At 41.8% G+C, this 21,366-nt stretch overlaps 2 protein-coding genes and 1 long non-coding RNA gene across 6 annotated transcripts in view; 1 reads left to right on the top strand and 2 right to left on the bottom strand.

Moving 5' to 3' along the window:
- Nucleotides 1-5,324, bottom strand: part of TMCC1 (transmembrane and coiled-coil domain family 1) — a 118,193-nt gene extending 112,869 nt beyond the window's left edge. The window contains exons 1-2 of the mRNA XM_021409919.1: nt 5,190-5,324; nt 2,685-2,785 (exon numbers count right to left, since the gene is read on the bottom strand). The gene's annotated coding sequence lies outside the window, so the exon portion shown is untranslated. The remainder of the gene's footprint in view (nt 1-2,684; nt 2,786-5,189) is intronic.
- Nucleotides 5,174-20,956, top strand: RBSN (rabenosyn, RAB effector). 4 transcript variants are annotated; one of them, XM_021409907.1, is made up of 12 exons: nt 5,174-5,309; nt 5,621-5,823; nt 8,676-8,819; nt 10,490-10,590; nt 11,235-11,280; nt 11,392-11,553; nt 12,433-12,674; nt 13,484-13,554; nt 15,343-15,429; nt 15,829-15,931; nt 16,323-16,397; nt 17,262-20,956. In XM_021409907.1, exons 2-12 carry the CDS (start codon nt 5,661-5,663, stop codon nt 18,396-18,398), a joined length of 2,331 nt encoding a protein of 776 aa, XP_021265582.1. In that variant the 5' UTR covers nt 5,174-5,309; nt 5,621-5,660; the 3' UTR covers nt 18,399-20,956. The 4 variants fall into 4 exon arrangements, with proteins under 4 accessions (XP_021265582.1, XP_021265579.1, XP_021265580.1 ...); XM_021409904.1 differs by having other exon boundaries at nt 5,179-5,309; nt 5,503-5,823; XM_021409905.1 differs by lacking the exon at nt 5,174-5,309 and adding an exon at nt 5,323-5,523.
- LOC110405035 lies at nt 6,880-8,227 on the bottom strand. Its single transcript, XR_002442648.1, has 2 exons — nt 8,101-8,227; nt 6,880-7,094 (listed from the first exon to the last, which is right to left on the bottom strand). It is a non-coding gene; the product is annotated as an uncharacterized LOC110405035 (long non-coding RNA).

Here is a 21,366-nt window from a genome sequence, read left to right on the forward strand (position 1 = left end):
AGAAAACTAGCACAAGTGCTTGGTGACATGAGTAGCACCTTCCTCTGCTACTCACAGGTAACAAAACACTGTGCCTTCCTCATGTTCACATGAACAGAAAAGAGGGAGATCTGGACTGAAAAAGGGCAAAGCTGGAAAACACACAAATACTCCTGCAAAATGAGATGGAGGTAAACCAGGTATCAATTTGCCATATCAGAGGAATTTAGCTTATTGCTATCAGTAATGGATATCCTACCTGAATGTAAATTACTACAATTCAGTATAGACACTTTAATAGGTGAAAGACATATGGAAAATGTGAAATTATGAGAGGCAAAACAAGGGAAAGTGACCTGCTTTGAAGAGGATGTCTGAAATATGATTGTTTTTAAGTAATTCTCACAGAGAAACGTATGCTTCCAGCATCAGTTCCCTTTTGACTCTGAAACCTCTACTGATGTATGAGATGCCTGGAGAAGCTATTGTAAAAAGAGAAGAGGGGGAGAAGGAGGAGGAAAGAAAAAAGACAAGACAAATTAAAAATATAATCAGACTGTACGAAAAGTTCTCAGAGACAAAGCAGTCAAGACAAAAAGCAGGCACACCATTAGGAGAAGCTCTTTGAACAAGCAGGCTGTGTTGAAGAGGACAGCAACAGCAGCCTTGCTAAAGAACCACAAATCATTCATTGTTAAGCAGCCCCTTCCTTTTGCGAAGCAACAAGGTAGCAGTGAGAAGGTATTCCACTTACTGCCTTTAGACAAGCTGCTCAAATGGGAATTGGCTCCTACACAGCTGTGTAGGGAAAACAGAAGAGAGGCAGCCCAGTATGGGCCTTCTTGAAATCTGAAATGAATCCCAAACATTGTGGTGTACAGATCCTGCAGTTACAACATTAAATAAAATGTCATCACAAAGGAATTCTGATTTTTCCTCTCCTTTTTATAATGTAGCTGCTCTATTTAAAAGGAGTGCCATTCCACAACAGCCAGTACCAATAGGCCAGAATCTTTTGCTGTGTCAAGAGAGCAGATAAATTTGTATGAACAGCAGGCCTGCCAGTACTGAAGCAGTTAAAAGGCACATCAGGTAAATGGGGCTCAACAATTCATCAACTGCAGCTCTCACAAATCATCATGCTGTCAATGTTGATTGATGAGTCTGTAAACACAGGAAAATCATAGTTTTGGCATAGAAACATAGCTGCTCCTATCATCTCTTTGCAGACTAATTAAACAAGTATGCTTTGTACCAAAATGTTTACTATACGGCAAATGGAGTATAATGAATATATGAGATTCATTAAAATTAACAGAAATATGCTATCCTTTTAGTTCTCCAAACAACAACAACAAAAACCAACAAAAACGTTAGTTTAGATCCATCTAATCAAAACCAACCAAACAAAAAACTTGTTTTCTCAGATAAATGAAAATCAAATCATTTTGCATTACTGGAAATATTTTGTACTTCCCATTTCCGTTTTACGAGGTTTACTTTTTTTTCCCCAATTTATCATTAAATTACAAAATTGAATTTGGGTGAATTTCAAAACATAGCTGCCATTTAGACTGAGCAATTGTTTAGTTCAGGGAATGCTTGAGAAGACAATTTTTTTTTCTACTCTTTGCTTCTGCCTCAATGGCTATATTGAACTCAACACCATTTATTTTCAGATAGGTTAAACTTTTTTTGTCAGTGAGTAAGCCATATTTATGCAAAAATGTTCCACTATGTTCCTTGAGAAGCAGATAGGCATTATCAAGAATTACTTCTGCTCTACATTTACCTCTCTTGTGCTGTGATCAGATTCCATTATTTTACATTCCATTTTCCACTGCGGTTATTACAAGAAGTCAAAGAACATAAGAAAACCCAAGTGGAATGCATTTCTAACAGGAATGCTCTACGGCTATAGGGTTGACAGTTTCCATCTTTTCACTCTCCTCTTGGACATTAGTAGCAATGGCCAAGTTAGCACCAGACCATGTCCTAAAATTCACCATTGTAAATATTACAACAGCTCATTTACACCAACACAAACCAAGATTATTCCTGACCACTTTCACAAGGATACATAAACCCAAATTTTGCTTTGGGAATGGATACCATTCAACATATCACTACACCTGTTGTGCTAACTTTATGTATCGCTTCTATAACTCCCTCTAAGAGACATCCTATGAGAGTTTCTCTAAAAGTGTCTCATACTTTCGTAAAGATCCAAATCCTATTATACAGATGCAATCGCTTAATGGGGAGTGAGTTCCCCAGAAAGTGCTAGAATCATTTCTATTCATAAATATGCAAATAGCATTTATGTTTCAAACTGCTGAATGAAATTCCCCTTTTCAAGAGGGATTGACACAATATGGTGTTTTATCTGTTATTCAAAACAATTCATTTAGTGAAATTTAGTCTGTAGTCAAAGGCATAACATGCAAAAGAACACAATTAACAAACTAAAGACTCAGTGAAATGTTTGATTAGTAATGAACATCACAGCATGTTACCTTACCCATCACAACTCACTGCGGCCAGCCCTTGTCACTGTGCTGTTTGAGTTCAACATTAAGCTACTAGACTTTAATGAGCTTTTAAAATTATCCTACTGAAAATGAGCAGTTCCTGAAGCTACAGAGAAAAGCATATTAAAAAAAAAAAAAGTGTGCTGCTCAGTACAGTCTCCCTCTTCCTTTTACCTGACTCTTACTACTTCTGAATCACAGATCCGGAGAGGACTGAGCTTCCAGAGTCGTTGGGTTGTTGGCCTCGTAGCTTTCAGGCAGCACTATCTTGCGTGCTGCAAGAGAAAAAAAAAAGCAAATGGTTTAGCAGCGCTGTGTGCTGTGAAATCACACCACTGCAAAGAGCCCCAGCAAGTCCTCAGTTGCTCTCAGACGTGCTTATTGTGCCATCTAGTGACAGACGCTTCTTCCATTCTGCACATCTCTCTCTTATTGTCCCTTCCTCACTCCCATATTAGCAAGCCATACTTATGATTAAATAAACAAAACATACACACACAACAGGAACAAGAAAACTGAAATGCCTACAGCCACACCATCACAAGTCCTGCACCTAATTTCACCTTTTTATTTCCACTATCACTCCTCTCTACGTACTTCCTCCCATCCAAGCTCAGATCTCATTGCCCTTCTCTGTCTTTCTGGCTCTTGCCAGCTTCCCAGAGGCACTTGTACAGATGGAGGATTTCTTTACTGGCTCAGTGTGTTACAGATCACTGGCCTCAGCAGTGGTCCAAACAAAAGGAGCAGGTAACAACAAAGGGACAGGTAGTTGGTTCTACCTGCATTTGCACAAGGCACGAGCTTGTCTCAGTGCTAGAATCATAGAATCATGGAATCACTAAGGTTGGAAAAGACCTCTAAGATCATCTAGTCCAACCATGCCCACTGATCATCTCTCTCAGTGCCAAATCTCCACCTTCCTTGAACACCTCCCAGGGACAGTGAATCAACCACCTCCCTGGGCAGCCCGTTCCAGCACCTGATCACTCTTTTGGAGAAGGACTTATTCCTAATATCCAACCTGAAACTCCTCTGGTGAGACTTGAAGCCATTCCCTCTAGTCCTGTCGCTAGTTACATGGGAGAAGAGGCCAACCAACACCTTGCCACAACCTCCTTTTAGGGAGCTGGAGAGAGCTACAAGGTCTCCCTTGAGCCTCCTCCTCTCCAGCTCCCTCAGCTGCTCCTCATAAGCCCTGTGCTCCAGACCCCTCACAGCTTTGTTGCCCTTCTCTGGACACGTTCCAGAGCCTCAATGCCTTCCTTGTAGTCAGAGGCCCAAAATGGAACACAGTACTCAAGGTGCGGCCTCACCAGAGCTGAATAGAGGGGGACGATCACCTCCCTGCTCCTGCTGACAACACTATTTCTTATACAAGTTGGGATGACATTGGCCTTCTTGGCCACCTGGGCACACTGCTGGCTCATGTTTAGCTCAGTGTCAACCAGCACCCCCAGGTCCATTTCCTCCACACAATCCTCCAGCCACTCTGCCCCAAGCCTGTAGCATTGCCTGGGGTTGTTGTGGCCAAAGTGCCGGACCCAGAACTTGGTCTTGTTGAACCTCATCCCATTGGCTTCAGCCCAGAGATCCAGCCTGCCCAGATCCCTCTGTAAGGCCTTCCTACCCGCAGGCAGATTGGCACATCCTCCCAACTTGGTATCATCTGCAAACTTACTAAGGGTCCACTCAATCCCATTGTCTAGGACATCAATAACCATATTAAACAGGACAGGTCCCAACAGAACCCCTGAGGAACACCACTCGTGACCAGTCACCAGCTGGATTTAACTCCATTCACCACCTCTCTCTGTGTTTGCATGTTGAACAGGAACCTGATTGTAACCGTGCTTCTACATTCATTCTACAGCTGCCTCTTTCTGTTTTGAGAAGCAGAGCATAATAGTTCTTAACAGCAAACTGCATATATAAAAATTCAGACAGTTTGTCTATTCATTGCATTCAATTACTCCGACGGTTAAATCAGTTCCATTTTAAAGCTTTGATTTCCCATTACGGTTTTGCAGGATGGTGGAATTACAAATACAAAACGGGTCAGATTCATTGGTTATGAGACAAGACGCTGACAGTGATCGTGTGACAGCCTCCAGCTGCACCAGGGCAGGGCCGGGTTGGACATCAGCAGAAATGTCTTCTCAGAAGGAGCGGTCGGGCGCGGGCGCGAGCTGCTCAGGGAGCGGCGGGGACACCGCCCCTGCGGGCGCTCCAGGAGCGCGGAGATGGGGCCCCGAGGGACACCGTCGGAGGGAGCGGTGGGGCGGGCTGGGTTGGACTCGGTGGTCTTGGAGAACTTTTCCAACCTCACTGATACCGCGATTCTAAGCGGGCGGTCAGCCCGCAGCGACCAACGCGCAGGAATCTGCGCTCCAGTTCGACAGCAGCGCAGAGCCCGCGGGGCGGCGTGCCGGGCCGTAATGAAGGGCAGCACCGCGCCCCTCCCGCCCTCCGCCGACGCTGCGGCCGCCGTCAAGCCGGGCTCCCCGCGGCCACCTCGGAACACGTTACGGTCTCCCCGCGCGGCCCCGCCCGCCGCAGCCGGAGCTCCCGGCATCGATAGCGCCGCGCTCCGCAGCACGGCCTCCGCCGGGCCGGGCCCCGCCTCCCCGCCAGTCCCGCGGAGCTCCTCCCGCGCTCGCCCCTCCCGCCCGTCGGTACCTCGGCTCTCGTCCCGCCCTCCGCCGGGCTCTGCTGCTCTGGGGGCGTTCGTGATCCACCGCCGGGGCGTGCGATCGTCGGAGACGCGGCCGCGCACCTCCTGCCTGCGGCCGAGCCAAGGTGACGTGACGGGGAGCGCGGGGCCGCGCCTCAGGGCCGCCGGCGCCCCGGGGCGGGGCGGAGACCCCTCAGCGCGAGGTGAAGCCCCGCCTCATCCTTCGCGCGGCGCCGGGCCTGGTCGGGCTCCCGCCGTGCTGTTTGCCCCGCCCGCCTCCGCCACTTCGTTTAGCTCTGCCCCCGTCTTCTCCCTCAGTCCTGTGGAGTGCGGGAGCGGGTACGTCCCTCGTGCGGGCTCTGCAGGCTTGGGAGGCGCGGGCTGGCGGAGGGAAGGGCCGCCCGGAGGGGAGCCGTGCCGTGCCGCTGTCTTTCAGAAGGGCGCGGGCGATGCCGCAGCACTGAGCCCGCAGCGCCATGGCTTCCGGCTGCGCGCCGCCGTTCGGGGACGCGGCGGAGATGCGGGAGGGCTTCTTGTGCCCGCTGTGCCTGAAGGACCTGCAGGCGTTCCAGCAGCTGCGGGCGCACTACGAGGAGGAGCACTCGGGCGACGACAGAGACGTCAGAGGCCAGCTCCGAAGTAAGGGCCGCGGCGGTTTCTCGATGTTCTCGCGTCTGTTGCGTTAAATCCCATAGATAGAAGCTGCTGTGTTGCGTGAGCTCTGGGTGTCTCTCTGTACTGAAACACTGACAGAAATACGCAACAAGTGAGACGTGGGGCCCCGTTTCTGCATGCATGGTAGGCCGAGGCACAGTGTGTTACATTGTTCCTGATGCAACCGTTTCCTGATGTGGAATACACTGCCTGCAAGTGGGTGTTCTGTAGGCCTCCGTGCCCCTTGGGTGCAGCGCTTCGTGCTTGGGGTTATTACTGGCTTTTGTTTGTTTGTTGGCCACATTTTTACATGAGAACACTCCAGTTCATACTGTAATGCAGATGAGTTCCCAAGTATTAGTCAGAGGCCTTTAAAGAATGGGGGAAGCTCAGGTTCCCGCCGGGTTCCAGTCACCAGTCCTGTTTTAACAGCAGCTAAAAGTGCAGTAGCAGGTAAGCTGCGTGGCAAAGGAGGTGGCAGAAGCAGAAGAGTGTGAGTGGTGGAGCAGAGGCAGGCAGCCCAGAGCTAAGCTGTGCTGTGCACTGCTGGCTTTTAGTGGTGTTTGGAAGATAGCTTTGGATTCTTTCTAACTAAAGTGTGATCTCCTTTCTGCCCCAGGGTACACAATGCCGCAATTTTACACTGAGAGAAGACTGTACAAAATTGTTTGGTTGTTCCCTGCGTTTCTCTGTAACAGTTCTTATTGTTTTGGTCTTCTTTTTTTCCTCTCTGGGAGAGTGAAGATCATTATTTCAGAAGTCTCTTTTCTGAGTGAAGTTTGTGTTTTTTAACAAACCCACCTTAGGGGTAGCTCTGTGAGTCCTTCAGTTCAGTTGCTTCCACTGGTCTGGCCACTCCTTGTCTTGTGGCACTCTCCCCTCTTTGGATGGTGGAGGTGGACCAGTCAGTGCTGTAGTGCTGTTCTCAGCACAGGTACAGTGTTGAGGTGAATTAGAGGAGCTTCAGTGCAGTGCTTAAACCAGAACAACAACATTGTTTTCATTGTGATTAAAAAGAAGGAAAACAATACTTACTTTCCGTAAGATTTCCCAAATCCCTCCTTTATTGGATACAAAATACCTTCATGTTGAGCTTTGTTTTCTCCGTAGTGTTCTTCTGCGTTGCTTCTTAAACTGTTTTTCATGTGCTTTTGCATTAAAGATGCTGTTTTATCTTGGTAACTTTCTGTCATAGCTACTCCCATCAAAGTCTAGCCAGTGAAGTCCCCTCTGGAATGCCAGTGGAATGAGCTGTCCTGTTCAAGAAAGGATGAGCATTCAGTCTGTGTATTGCAGGTGGCTGCATAACTCTGCTGAAGTCTGTGCTGATTGGACTTGCGAATTCTTTTCTAGTACTTCGCTTGAGTCATACTGAAGTGTTCCTGTTTGACCTTCTTATGAAGAAGTTGTTTTCAAGCAACCTATTTGTGCCTGTGGCAAAACCGTGAGGCACCTCTACTTCTTCTTGAGTATGCCAACTTTCAATGCCCCTGAATAGCATAAACCCCACTTAAGGAACTGCAGTGTCTAGTTGGCATTTACTGTGTTGACTTGAGAATAGTTCGGGAGGGGGAGAAGATAGGAGAATTCCTATTTCTTAGATAATGTTACAATGCTAGTAGACACAGCTTTGTTGGGAAAATTGTTTTCCATTACTTTATATCGCTTTGGGAAGCACTGTAACTTCAGCCAGCTGGAGAGCTGCTAACAAGTATGGGGTGTATGTGTGTGAAGAGCTACTGGCAGAGTCCTAGGGGCTGAAGCTCCAGGGGACAGACTCCAGCAAAATCAAGTTGGAAGTCGTAGTGGTTTGGATCCTAAATTAGGTAAGAAGATATCTCAAGGGACTTGCTGTAGCAGAAGTGCTAAGTCATGGCCTGGACCAGTGTTTGAGCACCTAGTGGGAAGACAGGGCCAACCCAGGGGAGCTCAGGTGCATGCAGTGCATCTGAATGACAGAAGGGGTGGAACCAGGATCCACCCCTTCCCAGACCTCATTTAAGGGTCGTCAGTGGAGGTGAGGGGATCTCACTGGAGATCATTGTGCATCTGAGGCCTTCTGAAGGTGAGAAAACTTTCTTCCTTTGTTTCTGTGTCCATGGCTGCTGCATTTGGGCTTGTCGTCATTTGCTGCAGCCAAAGACTTTTCCTCTCTGCTATTATTGCTGTACTTTCCATCACATTGTAGCATTACACTTGCAACTCATGGTTTTCAGCAGATGTATAAGGGAACTAATTCTAGAAGATACTGAGTGTACTTACCAAGAAAAGTGGTGTCCTTAAATTCTGTTGACATAAAAATACTGAAGTTTAAAGTTCTCCATCTTTCGGCCTGGGAAATTGCCCTCCTCTCACTAGCTTTTGCATAAGATAATGTGGTGATCTTTCAGTTCTTCTGAAACTACTTCAGTGTACTAGCGCACTGATGTTCTTAGCTTGTACTCTTGTGCAAAAGTACAAAGAAAGTATTGAACATCCTAGAATCCGAAGAAAATCATTAGGAATTAAAAGAGTACATATGTAATGTCCCAGTGCCCTATGAAATAGGGTTCCATAGTTTAATACAGTTCACTGTTTTACGGTGATGTCCCTGAATGGAGTGTCTAAAATTACCTGTTTGTAATTAGGACCATAACACTACTCTAACAGATAACGAAATGCATTGTATGTCATTGCTGACTCTGAACAATACTTTAGTTCTAAACAGAGCATGCTGACTTGTTGTGAAGGCAAAAGATTCCTTCTGGATGATAAGGAGTATGCCATGCTGGTTTCACATGAAAAATACTGGGAGGCGAACTGCCTGCTCTTTTATATGTGGGTTTATCTTTTTTCAGGTCTTGTCCAGAAGGCCAAGAGAGCAAAGAAGAAATTCCTGAAACGAGAAGGAGATGACAGAACTGATTCTGGATCTCAGGAGCGATATGAGTCATTCAGCTATGGTGGAGTAGATCCATACATGTGGGAGCCCCAAGAAATAGGTAGGAGAGCTTGAGAGTGATGCACAGTGGAGATAACTTTTAATTTTAGTTGGGGAAAAAGTGAGTGTTGCTGAAGCTGTGTGGAATTGTCTGTATTGAATCTGATTTACTGTAGCATGGAGTCATGGCTTGCATATTGATTCTCTGCAGCCTGCATGCATTGTGTAGGATGATGAGGGGTGGGGTGGGGAAGATCTATAGAACTAGGATGTAAACTAACCTCAAAAACAGGATAGTTGTTTGTCATTTCATTGTGCCTGAGTTATTGAGTTCGCTTTGGTACATATTTAGCGCTGTGCATCTAGCTTTATTGAGGTGTTCTGCAAGCATCATCATCTGGCTTTTTATAAAACAGATAATAATCCACTACTACTATTTATGTGGATGCAGCCATATTAGATCTGTGGCTTTTTGTTTAAAGTAGATGTTAGCTTCCATGTCTGGCAAAACGCTTGTCCCTTAGTTTGAACTCCTCCAGCTATTTCTTTGGATTTGAGGTATAGGTAATCTATCATCAATAAGTTTTACTTTTTTAAAAAATAAGCAGCCAAACTCTGGCTGTAGATTCAAACATTGCAGAAGTTAACAAATATGTTGTCTGAACCTGTACTTACGAATACTGTTACTGGAAATTACCTTTTTACTATTATGGAAATACTGTGGTTATTTTTGGGGTGGAGGAGACAGCACTATCTCTGGTGGGTCCTGAGAGTTCTCCTGTGCTGCTGACAGATGAGGAATTTGTCTTTTGGATCTGCAGAATCCAAGCTCTCTAGATAACTGCATTTTTTTTTTTAACCAAAGTGGAGAAGATGAATCTTACAGATTTTAACATGATTTGGTGAAGGGGTGTAAGGGATTCTGTAGTGTCCCCGCAGCAGAGACAGAATCTAGTTACCCAGAAGGACTCTCCCATTCCAATGAATTCAGCTATGGAGAGGTTTTTACATATTTCATTAGAATGAGGAAGTGATGTTGTACTGTTAGTGTAAAAGAGCAACATCTGCTTTTGTGTTCTGCTAGTCAGAAGAACAATTTTTGTATTTTGACTGTAACTGATTTTTTTTAATTTCTGGCCTATGGAAAAAAATCAAAACTTCAACCCAAATTTATTGGAAATGAATGATGTATTTCTTAAGTAGATGCTGTATTGATCTTTTGTATAGTTGTTGATGAGGTTTCTGTAAATCTGAGCTGTGATCAAGGGTTTGGTTCAGACCTCTAAAGGTGAGAAGGATGACAGCAATCTGAAAGAAGCTGCTGTTGCATGACCCTCACATAATCATTGGACCTGCATCTTGCCTTTGTTCCAGATGTAGTAAGGAGATAACAGGAGCTGGTCTTGACAACAATACTGGCTGGTGACACCTTACCTAATGTAACTGAGGGATAAGGATGGAAAAAAAAAAACTGTTGCAGATGTTTTCCTTAATGTAGTCGTCTTTGCTTTTCTGCTGTAGCAATAAGCAGTGTTTTATTTCTAGCCTGGAGGCTAGCCAGCATGCTTTATTCAGGCCAGCACTGGCAAAACTTGGAATGCTAATATGTCTTTAAAATTTCATTTGAACCTGAGAAATAAATGGTGAAAAAGAAGGAACAGCTGCCTTTCAGAAGGCGTTTAAATTCATGAAGAACACTCAGCTGACTCTGAATTCTCCTCTCTCCCAAAGGTGCTATGAGAAGCCATCTTTCCAATTTCAAGAAATACCGAGCAGCCAGGATCGATCACTATGTAGTTGAAGTCAATAAGTTGTTAATCAGGTTAGAAAAGGTAATTTTGCTACTTCCTAATATTCCAGCCTTTTAAATGTTTCTTAAATGTAAAATCCTATTTCAGTGCAAAGGGTGCCCATTTATGTATTAGTGCAATTGATAAGCTGTAGTAAATAGAGTCTTTTCAGATCTTACTGTCCTCCCTTTTTATCCTTGTGTAGTGTGTTTGGTCTTACTCTGTACTGGGGGTATGATTTCTGTTTCTGTACAGTATTTTCAAGCTCAAGATGCTACTTCATGTGCTTCAAGAACCATGTGCTTTCTTCATCTTTTACTTTATAGGCTTACTCCCTAATGCTCTTGTCATGATTTTTCCAGCTATTTGTTCTGTAAAATCCCCCACTGACAGCCAACTTAGCTGCATTTTTAGTCAGACACAATAATGTTGGATGACATAAGAATTATGTCCAAATAATCTGACTTTGCAATTTTGGCAGTGATTGATTAGCACTACTTGTCTGAATTTGGCATAAATATTCAGCAATCTTCCTATTTATTTCTATCTTTTTAAGATAGTGCGCTTCTTTTTTTAGCTTGCTGGGCATGGGTGAGTGGGGGGGGCTGTTGTGGATTTTTTTGTCTTTGTACTTTTGTAAGCAGGAAAGTTTTTTTTTTTTGAATGTGTTGTTTATCTTCTACTAGCTTACATCCTTTGACAGAGCAAGCACCGAGTCTGCTAAAATAAGAGGTTGGTAAGAGCTTACCTCAGACTATATCCTGCTATAGCTCACCAGCTAAGGAATTAATTGAACTAACATCTTATATTGTGTGTACTGCTGCCTCCTCCACTGGATCATAGCTATAGAGAAGTCTGTTGTGCCTTGGGTCAATGACCAGGATGTTCCATTCTGCCCAGACTGTGGCAATAAGTTCAGTATGCGAAACAGACGTCACCACTGCCGGCTTTGCGGTTCTATTATGTGCAAGAAGTGCATGGAACTTATCAGTCTTCCATTGGCAAGTAAGTGCAGTGGGTGGTATTAATTCCTCCTTTCTTTATCTCACTCAGTGCTGAATGCATTCTGGCTTTTTGCAACAAGAAAACAAGCTTAATATTTTCTGCAGTATGGAAAACTCCTTTAATGTGTCCTTCAATTCTATGCAGGCACTTGTATGTAAAAGAGCATAAGAATGCTTTCTCTGTTCTTTGTGTTCCTTCTGCAGCTTTAGGAATCTTAGATGATCTTCAGCAAAACACTAAAGTATACTAGTAACACCGGTACTATAAGTAGTGTATTCCAAAATTCTGAGTGTTGTAACTATGAAGGTATTAATTTTTGGAGTCATAACTGCCAAGATTCTTGAAGTCCATCCCAGTTTTAAATATTGAGTCTTGCCCATGGCTGTCCGAATGCTGACATCAAGGGAATTAATCCACAAGTTTTTAAGAAGCCCTTCCAACTTTATTTTCCTTATCTGGTGCGTTGGAGAGGAGACTATTTTTTTTTTTCTGTGGAAATAAATGATGTTCACTGGGCTCTCCAGAGAGTTCCAGCACAAAATAAGGACAGTATTAACATATCCATTTTTCCACATACTTTTTTTGTAACTATGCAAGATCCAACGTGAGAATGCTACTAGGCATAAATAAAGTGAGTGGTTCCCAGTAGTATGCTCTCTCACTCCTCTTAGAGTGAAGCAGGATCTTGCAGCGAAGACCCAAATTCTGACTTGGAGTCTTGTTTGTTATGTGTTTCTTACATGTCTTTCAGCAGACTGTTTCAAGCTGTTTTTCTAGTATTTTGGTAATGCTAGCTTTTGTTAAAGTGCAATTTATTTGTGTTGGTGAAATCTGTTGGCTTCTCCTGTCACTGTAAAGTTACCCTTGCATAATTTTTAGGCAAACTGACCAGTGCCAGTAAAGAGGCCTTGAGTTCTCATACCAGCCCGAATGCCTCACCTAATAGTGTCCATGGCTCTCGCCGAGGCAGCATTAGCAGTATAAGCAGTGTGAGCTCCGTTCTGGATGAGAAGGATGATGATCAAATCCGCTGTTGTCAGCACTGCAAAGATACTCTGCTGAAAAGAGAACAACAGATTGATGAGAAAGAATACACTCCAGAGATTGTGAAACTCTATGAGGTAAATCAAACTCCTTGCTGCTTTTGTTCTTGGTGTATATATATCTGCAGTTGTCGCCGCTTGGCTTTTGGCTTGTTCTCTTGTGTCCAAGTTCTTTATGGCTTAATATTCTAGCAACAAAGATAAACCTGAAATTAAGCATTCCGTTGCCATTTATCATTTATATTCCATGGTAGCTTAAATCCGTGTTTTTAAGGTACTTTTTTGTTCTCATCTGGAACTAATAAATTTTGACATGCCCCTTAAAAGTCGTGAATGATGTCAACTGGGATTTGTCAGAACAGTTCTTTTTAAACCAGTGATGTGCTTGTGCACTTTGTTAGTGGGCTGTACTAGAACTATACAACTTCACGTTGTAAGAGCTGTTTGTGCCCACACTAGTGGCAACCATTTGAATTGAACAACAGTGTGTGACTGGAATTCTGTGTTCAAATATGCCTTAATAGCAGGTACTGATGATCACTGTGTATCTTCTTGATAATCTGCAAGCCTCTCTCCCAGCCCCATTTTTCATACTAATGGGGATTTCTGTTGGCGCTTTTCTGCGAAGAGAGTAAGACTAGAAGTTGCCCATCAAAACAGTTTCTGAATTCAAGGTGCACCTTGCAAGAGTATAGAGATTCTTTCTCTGTTCTTGACAACGCCATCTGCGTTCTGAGGATAACTGGAGGACCTTGTGATCCTGAGAAGTTAGATGACTTTCATCACTATTCGCTTTGAATGTGCATAAGCACATGGAAAGGTTTGTGTTAGTGGGTGCTTATATTTGTGTTCTAATACAAGTTCTTTTATGTGCGTTGTTAAATAAGAAACTCCGACTTTGCATGGAGAAGGTTGACCAGAAGGCACCAGAATATATAAGGATGGCAGAATCTCTGAAGTAAGTCCCACTTACTAATTTTACTTATGAATGTATGCATATTTCTGCCCCCGTAAGTCTGCAAAGTAGCAAGGAATTGGTGTGGTAAGGCTATGGGCATGGGTAGGTCATGAAGAAGTGTTCTGTTGTTTTAATCTAGACACATAACTATTCAAAACTCAAGTTAATTCACAGACCAGATTCCTTAAGCAAGTCTTAAATCTGAGCGTCATCCCTGGGATAACTTAATTAACTTATGACTTAGGACTTAGTATTAACCACAGTGTTTTGGTGCATGACTTGGATGCCTAAATTAATATTTTCTTGCCCCAAATCTATATGAAAAAAAAGTGCTAGGATTATACTTTTATTTCTAGAACTGGAGAAATTATAGGGTTTTATCAGTCATATACAGCTTTTGATTTCAGTGTGGTCAGAATTCTATATTATAAGCCTTAATTATATACAGATCTATATTAATGTAATGTAAGTGTTGCAGTGACCTGCTAAAAGATTTGTCGTATGGGGTAAATGTGATATAAGCCTGCAATGTGCGTTTAATAAATGAAATGTCATAAAGTAGTGAGGGCTGGAAGGAAAAATAGTGCATTACTTGGCTATTAAAAAAAAGTTACATCTGGCATTTGTGATATTGCTGAAATGGATACACTTCAAGGAGTTCCTGAAGGCAAAGAAAGAAGCTGTACAGCAAATGAATATGAAGAAATTCTCCCAAAGGAGATGTAAATTAGGATACTGTGAATTTTTATTTGAATTTTTGCTACTTGAAATACATTTTTTCATAACATCTTGAAAACTTCAAAGAGTAAGTAATGTGCACAAATGCATATATTGGTGGGTACTATGCTGACTCGCTTTCATTCCTCCCTGTCTTACAATGTTTGATCACCTCATAAAGAGCACTGGGATCTCATCTCAAAAGGATTGCAACAACAGTAACATTTCTTTGCAGACTTAAAAAAATGCAAGTGGCTATATTTTCCCTACTTCCTGAATTTTTCTGTAGAAATAGAGAGGTTCCTTCCTTTATTCAGATTTCACTTAGTTGTTTCTGGAGTTAGGTTGGCTATGTCTGTTTTGATTCTTATCGAGGCACATATTCAGATACTAAGATATGGTCCGTCCCTTGTAACTGGGCAGACCTATAAAGGATCTTACAAAGTCTAGTTTTGGAGATAGAGTTACAAAATGACATTAGGAGTGCTACTGCTGACTCGTGCGGAGTCCTGGCAAGTTGCTTTTGAGAGCATGATGATGATTTTGTATATTTGAGGTACAAAAGGAAGGGCAAGAGGCTTCCATATTAAATACTAGTTTTTTTAATAAACATGAGAATCTACTGATTGTGTCTCCCCGTGGACTCAGTCAATTGCTAGAATGTTAAATATTATGCCCATGTGGGCTTGTAGACTTCTGCTTTACAACAAACATAAGTAGAAAACTTATTTTAATGGTGTAGTTGCTTATTTCCTCAGTGAGGATTTTTCTGTACCTGGAAAAAATGCAGAATAGATGCATTTTTGGGTATGTTTTAAGTATTACTGATAGAGTGGGATTTTTCTTATACTAAAATTTTTCCTATAATTGTAAATATGCATGTTCACAAGTTGGTATTTTCCACTTCTATCAGCAAGAAAGGGTTTTTTATATACAATAAGCTTGAAACAAAAGCATTCTAATGGATGATTTATCCTTACGTTTGTTGACATCTTCCTGGGATAGCTTTTAGTGTTGTATGTATTGTTCACTGGAGGTATGACTTACAATAAAGTTGTACTTGTTTTGTAGTGCTGGGGAGACAACCTACAGTCTTGAACATGCTAATGACTTGAGGGTGGAGATTCAAAAAGTATACGAATTTATTGATGCCCTAAGGTAAACCAAGTGCATGTGCTCTCTCTTGCTATATGCATAAACTGAATTTTTTCCCCACGTCCAATACAGCTTGTACTGCCTCTCCTTATTCACAACTACTGGGGCCTATGCTTATTCATATGGATAGTCAACTTGCCTGGTCCGTTGTAAAGAGCATGTTGAAAAGTAGATGCTGCTCCTGTGCACCCTCAGTCTCTATTTCCTTTTCTCACCATGCACAGAGGAAATGAGTAGAGGCATAGTTTAAAAAAAAAAAAGTATTACAGCTTGTAATATTTAGAATGGCTTACCTAATAGAACATCTAAAAATGTTCATTTGGTATTGTCTCCCTCTCTTCCTGTTGTATTTTCCTTGGCCCTTGTGTTTGAATGGATGAGCTTATGTTTGCTTTGATTCAGTAAGAAGATCCTGAGCCTAGGCTTGCACGAAGAACCCCAGCCTCACCCTAAAACACTACAGCTTCAGAGAATGATAAGATACTCAGCTACACTTTTTGTTCAGGTAAATAGAGCATATATTATGAGCTAAATTAAGTTTTATGTAGTGTTCCTTTCTTTGCTGCCCATTTGTGTGGTCTAAAACTTCTTTTGATGGGTTTACTTCCATAGATTTCCTGCAGTCATTCTGAATATAGATAGCATAGTCAGAGCAGCGTTGTGTTCAGGGGTCTAAGAGAATGTGTAAGCCTTGGCTTTGTCTCTTGCAGAGGCCCAGCCTAGCTAGCAGCATAGTAACAGCAGCCATGATGTGCTCCAACTTGGAGCAGTGACTGCAATGGAGGAGTACCTCATAGTTGTCTGTGGAGCATTTGTTGGTATTTCCTTCTTCAAGTACTTGAAAATCTGTCTGAATGCCTGCAAGCATTCACTGTAAATATTTCAATCTTTTTCAGGAAAAACTGTTTGGCCTAATGTCCCTGCCAACCAAAGATCAGTATGAAGAACTGAAGAAGAGAAGACTGCATACGGTAAGGCAGGTTAAGGTCTGTATTTGTATGAGGGCCTCCTTCAAGGAATTGAACAGACACATAATTATTTACTACTCATTATTTATCTCAATGTGTTAGTAGCTACCTGTGTATGAGCAGCTGTCCTTAAGACTTCTTTACTCTTTTTTCATTTTCTGTGTGGATTGTTCCATTCTTGTTTTCAGGGATTTGTGTAACAGTCATTGTAGTTCTACCCAGAACAGAGAGACACGTGTACTGAAAGCTGGACGCATCTAGAAAGCAGCAGTGACTTGTTAGTGGATGCTGTTGCTCTGTCCGTACCGTAGCAGAAAGCTTTAAGTCACTTGTACAAGTAGAATTTGAAGACTTTCCAGGTGGTTTAAAAAAAAAAAAATGATGCTGCTTCAAGAGAGGGTTTTTTTGGGAGGGAGGACATCACTAATGTAAAATAAACCAGCTTCATCTTAAGATAGAGATTAAGAAATGTAAATAATTGCATTCCGAAGGCTAATAATATAATTGATATTTACACCGATGCCCTATTGCAGAAGTATCTGCTATAGGTGGATGTGGTATGGTTACTGTCCAAGTCAATCTGAGACATCCCTTTGGACACATGGATTTAGTGCTGTACATAGAGCAAAAGATGCCAGTCACTGCCCCTTCTTGACCTCAAGTTTGCACAGGCAGATGTAATATTACCTATTACTTGTGAAGATGCTTAATGAAATCTATTCACAAAAGTGAACTTTTTTGCAGAGTAACTAAAAATTGAATTGATGTTTGTGACAGCAGTATCTAAGGTAGCCTATTTTCTGTAAATATGAATGTTAATGGAATTTTTCAAGCTCATTATGTTCTCTCTGTATGTGCTTGTTTTAGGCAGCTCTTGAAACACACAGAAAACAAGAGGAAACGCAGAAAGACTTGACTTACAGATCTGCAGGTGCAGTTAATGGTGACGCAACTCTCCTTAAAAAAGGAACAGTCAGGAAATCAGAAGGCTGGCTACCTACGTCTAGCATATCTCGACAGAGTGAGGTAGCAGACCCACTTCTTCAGCAAATTGACAACATCACATCCTTTATTAAGCAAGCAAAGGCAGCTAATCGGCTGGATGAGGTCCGTATGTTGCAGGAGAACCTGAGGCAACTTCAGGATGAATATGATCAACAACAAACTCTGAAAGCTATTGAACTTTCTAAAAAACAGGCAGAAGAGGAAGAGAAGCAGAGGGAGGAACTTCAGTTCCTTTGTGAAAAAGAGTGGGAAAGAGAACACCACAAATTCATGTCTCAGCATTCAAGGACAGGCTCCTTAGATTTCAGAGAAGTCAAGCAGCATCAGTATGAAGCTGCAAAAGAGAATCGGAACTTGTTAGCACATGGATTGGATTTGGATATTACTCAAGTGAAAGGGAACCCAAGTTCTGAAACTACTGCTGTTCAGCAGCTGCCAGCTAAAGAATCCTTAATCTTTCCAGTCAGACACCGGAATACCCCATGGTGTGACAAAGACCAAAATCAGGCAACCTGTCTAAACCCCTTCGAAGATGAAGCAGATAGCCCTCTGTCAGAGGAAGATCCCACTAACCCATTTGCCAAAGAAGTTTCTCAACCGATTTCTTTCTCAAACACAGCTCTGCAAAGTGATAAAAGAGAATATAATCCATTTGAAAATGAGGAGGAAGGTGAACAAACTAATGGAGCATCTGTCAGTACTTCAAATCCTTTTGAAGAGGATGAAAATCCATTTCAAAAGTCTGGGAGCAATAGGAATTCTGGAAATCCATTTGAAGAAGCATCTTCTACCAATCCCTTTGAAGTGGAGGATGTCAGTGAGATCTTAAGAGAGGAGGCTATAGAGGAGGAACTGCTTCTCCAACAGATTGATAATATCAAAGCCTATATATTTGATGCCAAGCATAGTGGACGAATGGATGAGGTGGAACTACTGACAGAGAACTTAAAGGAACTGAAGTACACATTAGCAAAACAAAAGGAGAAATCCAACTGTTGAAGCAGCAGTCATACCATGTAATAGTTATCTCAAGTCCACTGATAAGAGTTGGGAAGATGGAGCAGTTATAAACAGCAATACAGATTACAAGAAGGAACTGGGAGAATGTTGTATTTTATACACTTTTATGTATTCCCAATACTACTCAGCCTTGAAGAAAGAAGATAGAGGAATGCTGCTAGTCTTGAACACTTATACTAAGAAAATTTACAGTAACTTGTTACAACCATCTTAATGCTAACTTGTTTTATTGTGCCCTTATTTAGGTCAAAGGGGTTAAGTGGTAATAGGGAACTGTCACTTTGAAATGGTTTCGGGGTTGGTTTATCATCTTTCCTCCTTGTTTCCACTGTGTTATTGTAGCAGCTGAGTTACTAGCTTTTCAAGTGGAGCTTTGACTGGAGAGACAAAAATGTTTCTAAAATTTCTGCATCTTCTGATAAGGGCAGAGTGTAAGTTACAGGCTAGTCTCATTGTCCTAAGAGAGTTACAAGAAAGTGCTGTTGAAAGGCTGCTGTGATTCGTTGGGATTCAGAATATACAGGCTACAGGTCAATTTTGTGCAATAATACATAAAATGGATTTTAAAACTATCAAGAGATTTCACTGATCTTAATATGAGTAATTTTTAAAATGTGTTTGTAGGAATTCCTAGGTAAAATGGAGGTGCTACCTTGTCATTACTTTTAGTTTCCCAGTTCCTCTAGACACAAACTGCAGTGTAACAGAAAGCCACGCTGGCTTCAGAGCTACTTGTGTGCAATGAATATGTAGATACTCATTTCCAGGGAGAACATCAGGCTAGCACCAATTTGAACTACAGTATTAAGGGTGACCTTGAAATTCCTAATTATATTCTGGAACGTGCACATTCCTTTATGGGTGACAATGATCATATTTCTCTTATCTGAGACTTGAATCCTCTTTGTAGCATTTAAAGAACAGAAATCCTGATTATAGTGGAGAGCTGAAGTGCCACTGAACTGGAATTCTGTGAAAGCTGGGCTGTGATTGCGCCAAATATAAGTTCCTATTTTATAGTTGATTCTTATCAGAAGTTACAAGAATCAGGCATGTGTGTCTTAAGTAAGCAGGTCCAGATGGGAGTTTTGCTGTGGGCCTCTGCCTGTGGCAGTGACAAGGTGAAGGCCAGCCCCTGCAGTGCAGGAGGGCTTCTGAAGATTGGTATTGTAAAACTTAGGATCATTCAATGTTAAGTTAGCAAATATTTTGCAAAAGACAGTCTGAGCTGCTTCCCCCCCTCGCCTTTGAAAGGCAGAGGCCCACCTTCAGACATCTGTGTTTGAAAAGGTTAGTCAAAAAGGGTGTATTTAAATAAAGCTGAAATGGAGGCTATTGGGCAGATCATACTCTCTTGCACTAATACTAGTGGGCTTACTGAGAAGTACAAAGTTTTGTGGAGTGGGACATCTCTTAACTGTGTCTCCAATAACATATGAATAGCATAGCTATAACTGAGGCATTACTTAGTATTTCAGAAGCACAAACAATCATGCTACCTAAACAGATGGAACTGTTTTCTTTTAAATATGTTGGAGGGATCTACTTCTATTTAAGACAAACGAAGCCAACAAATTTGTACCCTCGGTAACACTAATAACTGATCAGATTAACTCAGTGCAGCAATTTCAGGGCAGTTGTTCTTACTGCAGCCTAAATCTGAGGTTGAAAGGTGTGCAGAATGGGTTGTCTTTAGAGCTTGAGTTTTCTGTACTAGTATGTTTTGTTATTGTTGAGTGAATCTCTAAGCGTTACTGTGCATGGAGTGGACCAAGCATCTGCGCAACAGAATTCTGAAAGGTTGTAAACTAACTAAAACTTTGTGGCACCAGATTTACAAAGGCAGCAAAAATTAGACATGGCTGAAGTTTATCCCAAGAATTGTTCATTTTAAAATAAATAGTAGAAGTCCATTATTTAAGGCAGACTGGTTTGCTAGTCAAGGAGATTGCTCCCTGTGTTGTAACCCAAAGCTGCTTTTGGTATCGAGATGAAAAGAAAATTTCAGTGGCTTCAGCTTTTGCATTTAAAAAGTGTGTTTTCCTTGTAAGTATCCTGCTTTATTTCTATGTTAAGTCTAATACACTAATAAAGTATCCTTATGTACGTAAAACAATGTACTTTTACAAGTAACAGACTAGCATACCTCATGATCATTAATAGTGTTAAAGGTGGCAGATCAGCCCTCTGATACTGAAGTTTTCTCCAATGTGAAGACTGTACGCTGGTATTTGGACGGCTGCGGGACTCTCAAGGCACAACAAAATGAAGACATCTTAACAATAAAACTAGTAAGTAATTAGCACTGACATGTTAAAACTGCATGCACTACTCTGTATGGAAACTTTGTAAACAAGGGATGAAATAAAATAACATCTATTTTGTGCTGTATATGCCCTTCATAATTCAAGCATCCCTTAAAAACTGGTGTGAAATGTATTCAACCATTAGCTCAGAAATGCTGATAACTATTTCTACGGTAATTTGCACATATAAGCCTGACTTAATGGTATATGCAATTAAATAATTAAAAGCAATGTAGTACTGTTGTGTATTTATATACTACTATAGGTTTAGTGTAATCATTTGAGGCAGAAACTACTATGATCTAAAACTTAGTGTGCAGGGGCCAGTAGCATCAGAAGTAGAAGATGTGCAGCAGTACTGGACCCCAGCACAACAGACTTGCTGGCTAGAATTTGCTGGAAGTTTTTAAGACACAGTTCTCCTTTGTATGGGTTTGAGCTTTTATTTCTGCATTTAAAAGTTACTTGATTTTTTTTTTTTTAAGGATAATGAAGATTATTTTAAGGCACACATTTGAAATACTAACTTCCATGTTATCCTCTGATGTTCTTTTCAGTGCTTCTCAAAGCTGTAAACTTTATCCATAAATGAGACTTCAAGTGATAACCAAATCAGCTGAGCAAGAAAACTCAGTGTTTTA

The sequence above is a fragment of the Numida meleagris genome, chromosome 11 (genome assembly GCF_002078875.1).
Source record: "Numida meleagris isolate 19003 breed g44 Domestic line chromosome 11, NumMel1.0, whole genome shotgun sequence".
Lineage (NCBI taxonomy): Eukaryota > Metazoa > Chordata > Aves > Galliformes > Numididae > Numida > Numida meleagris.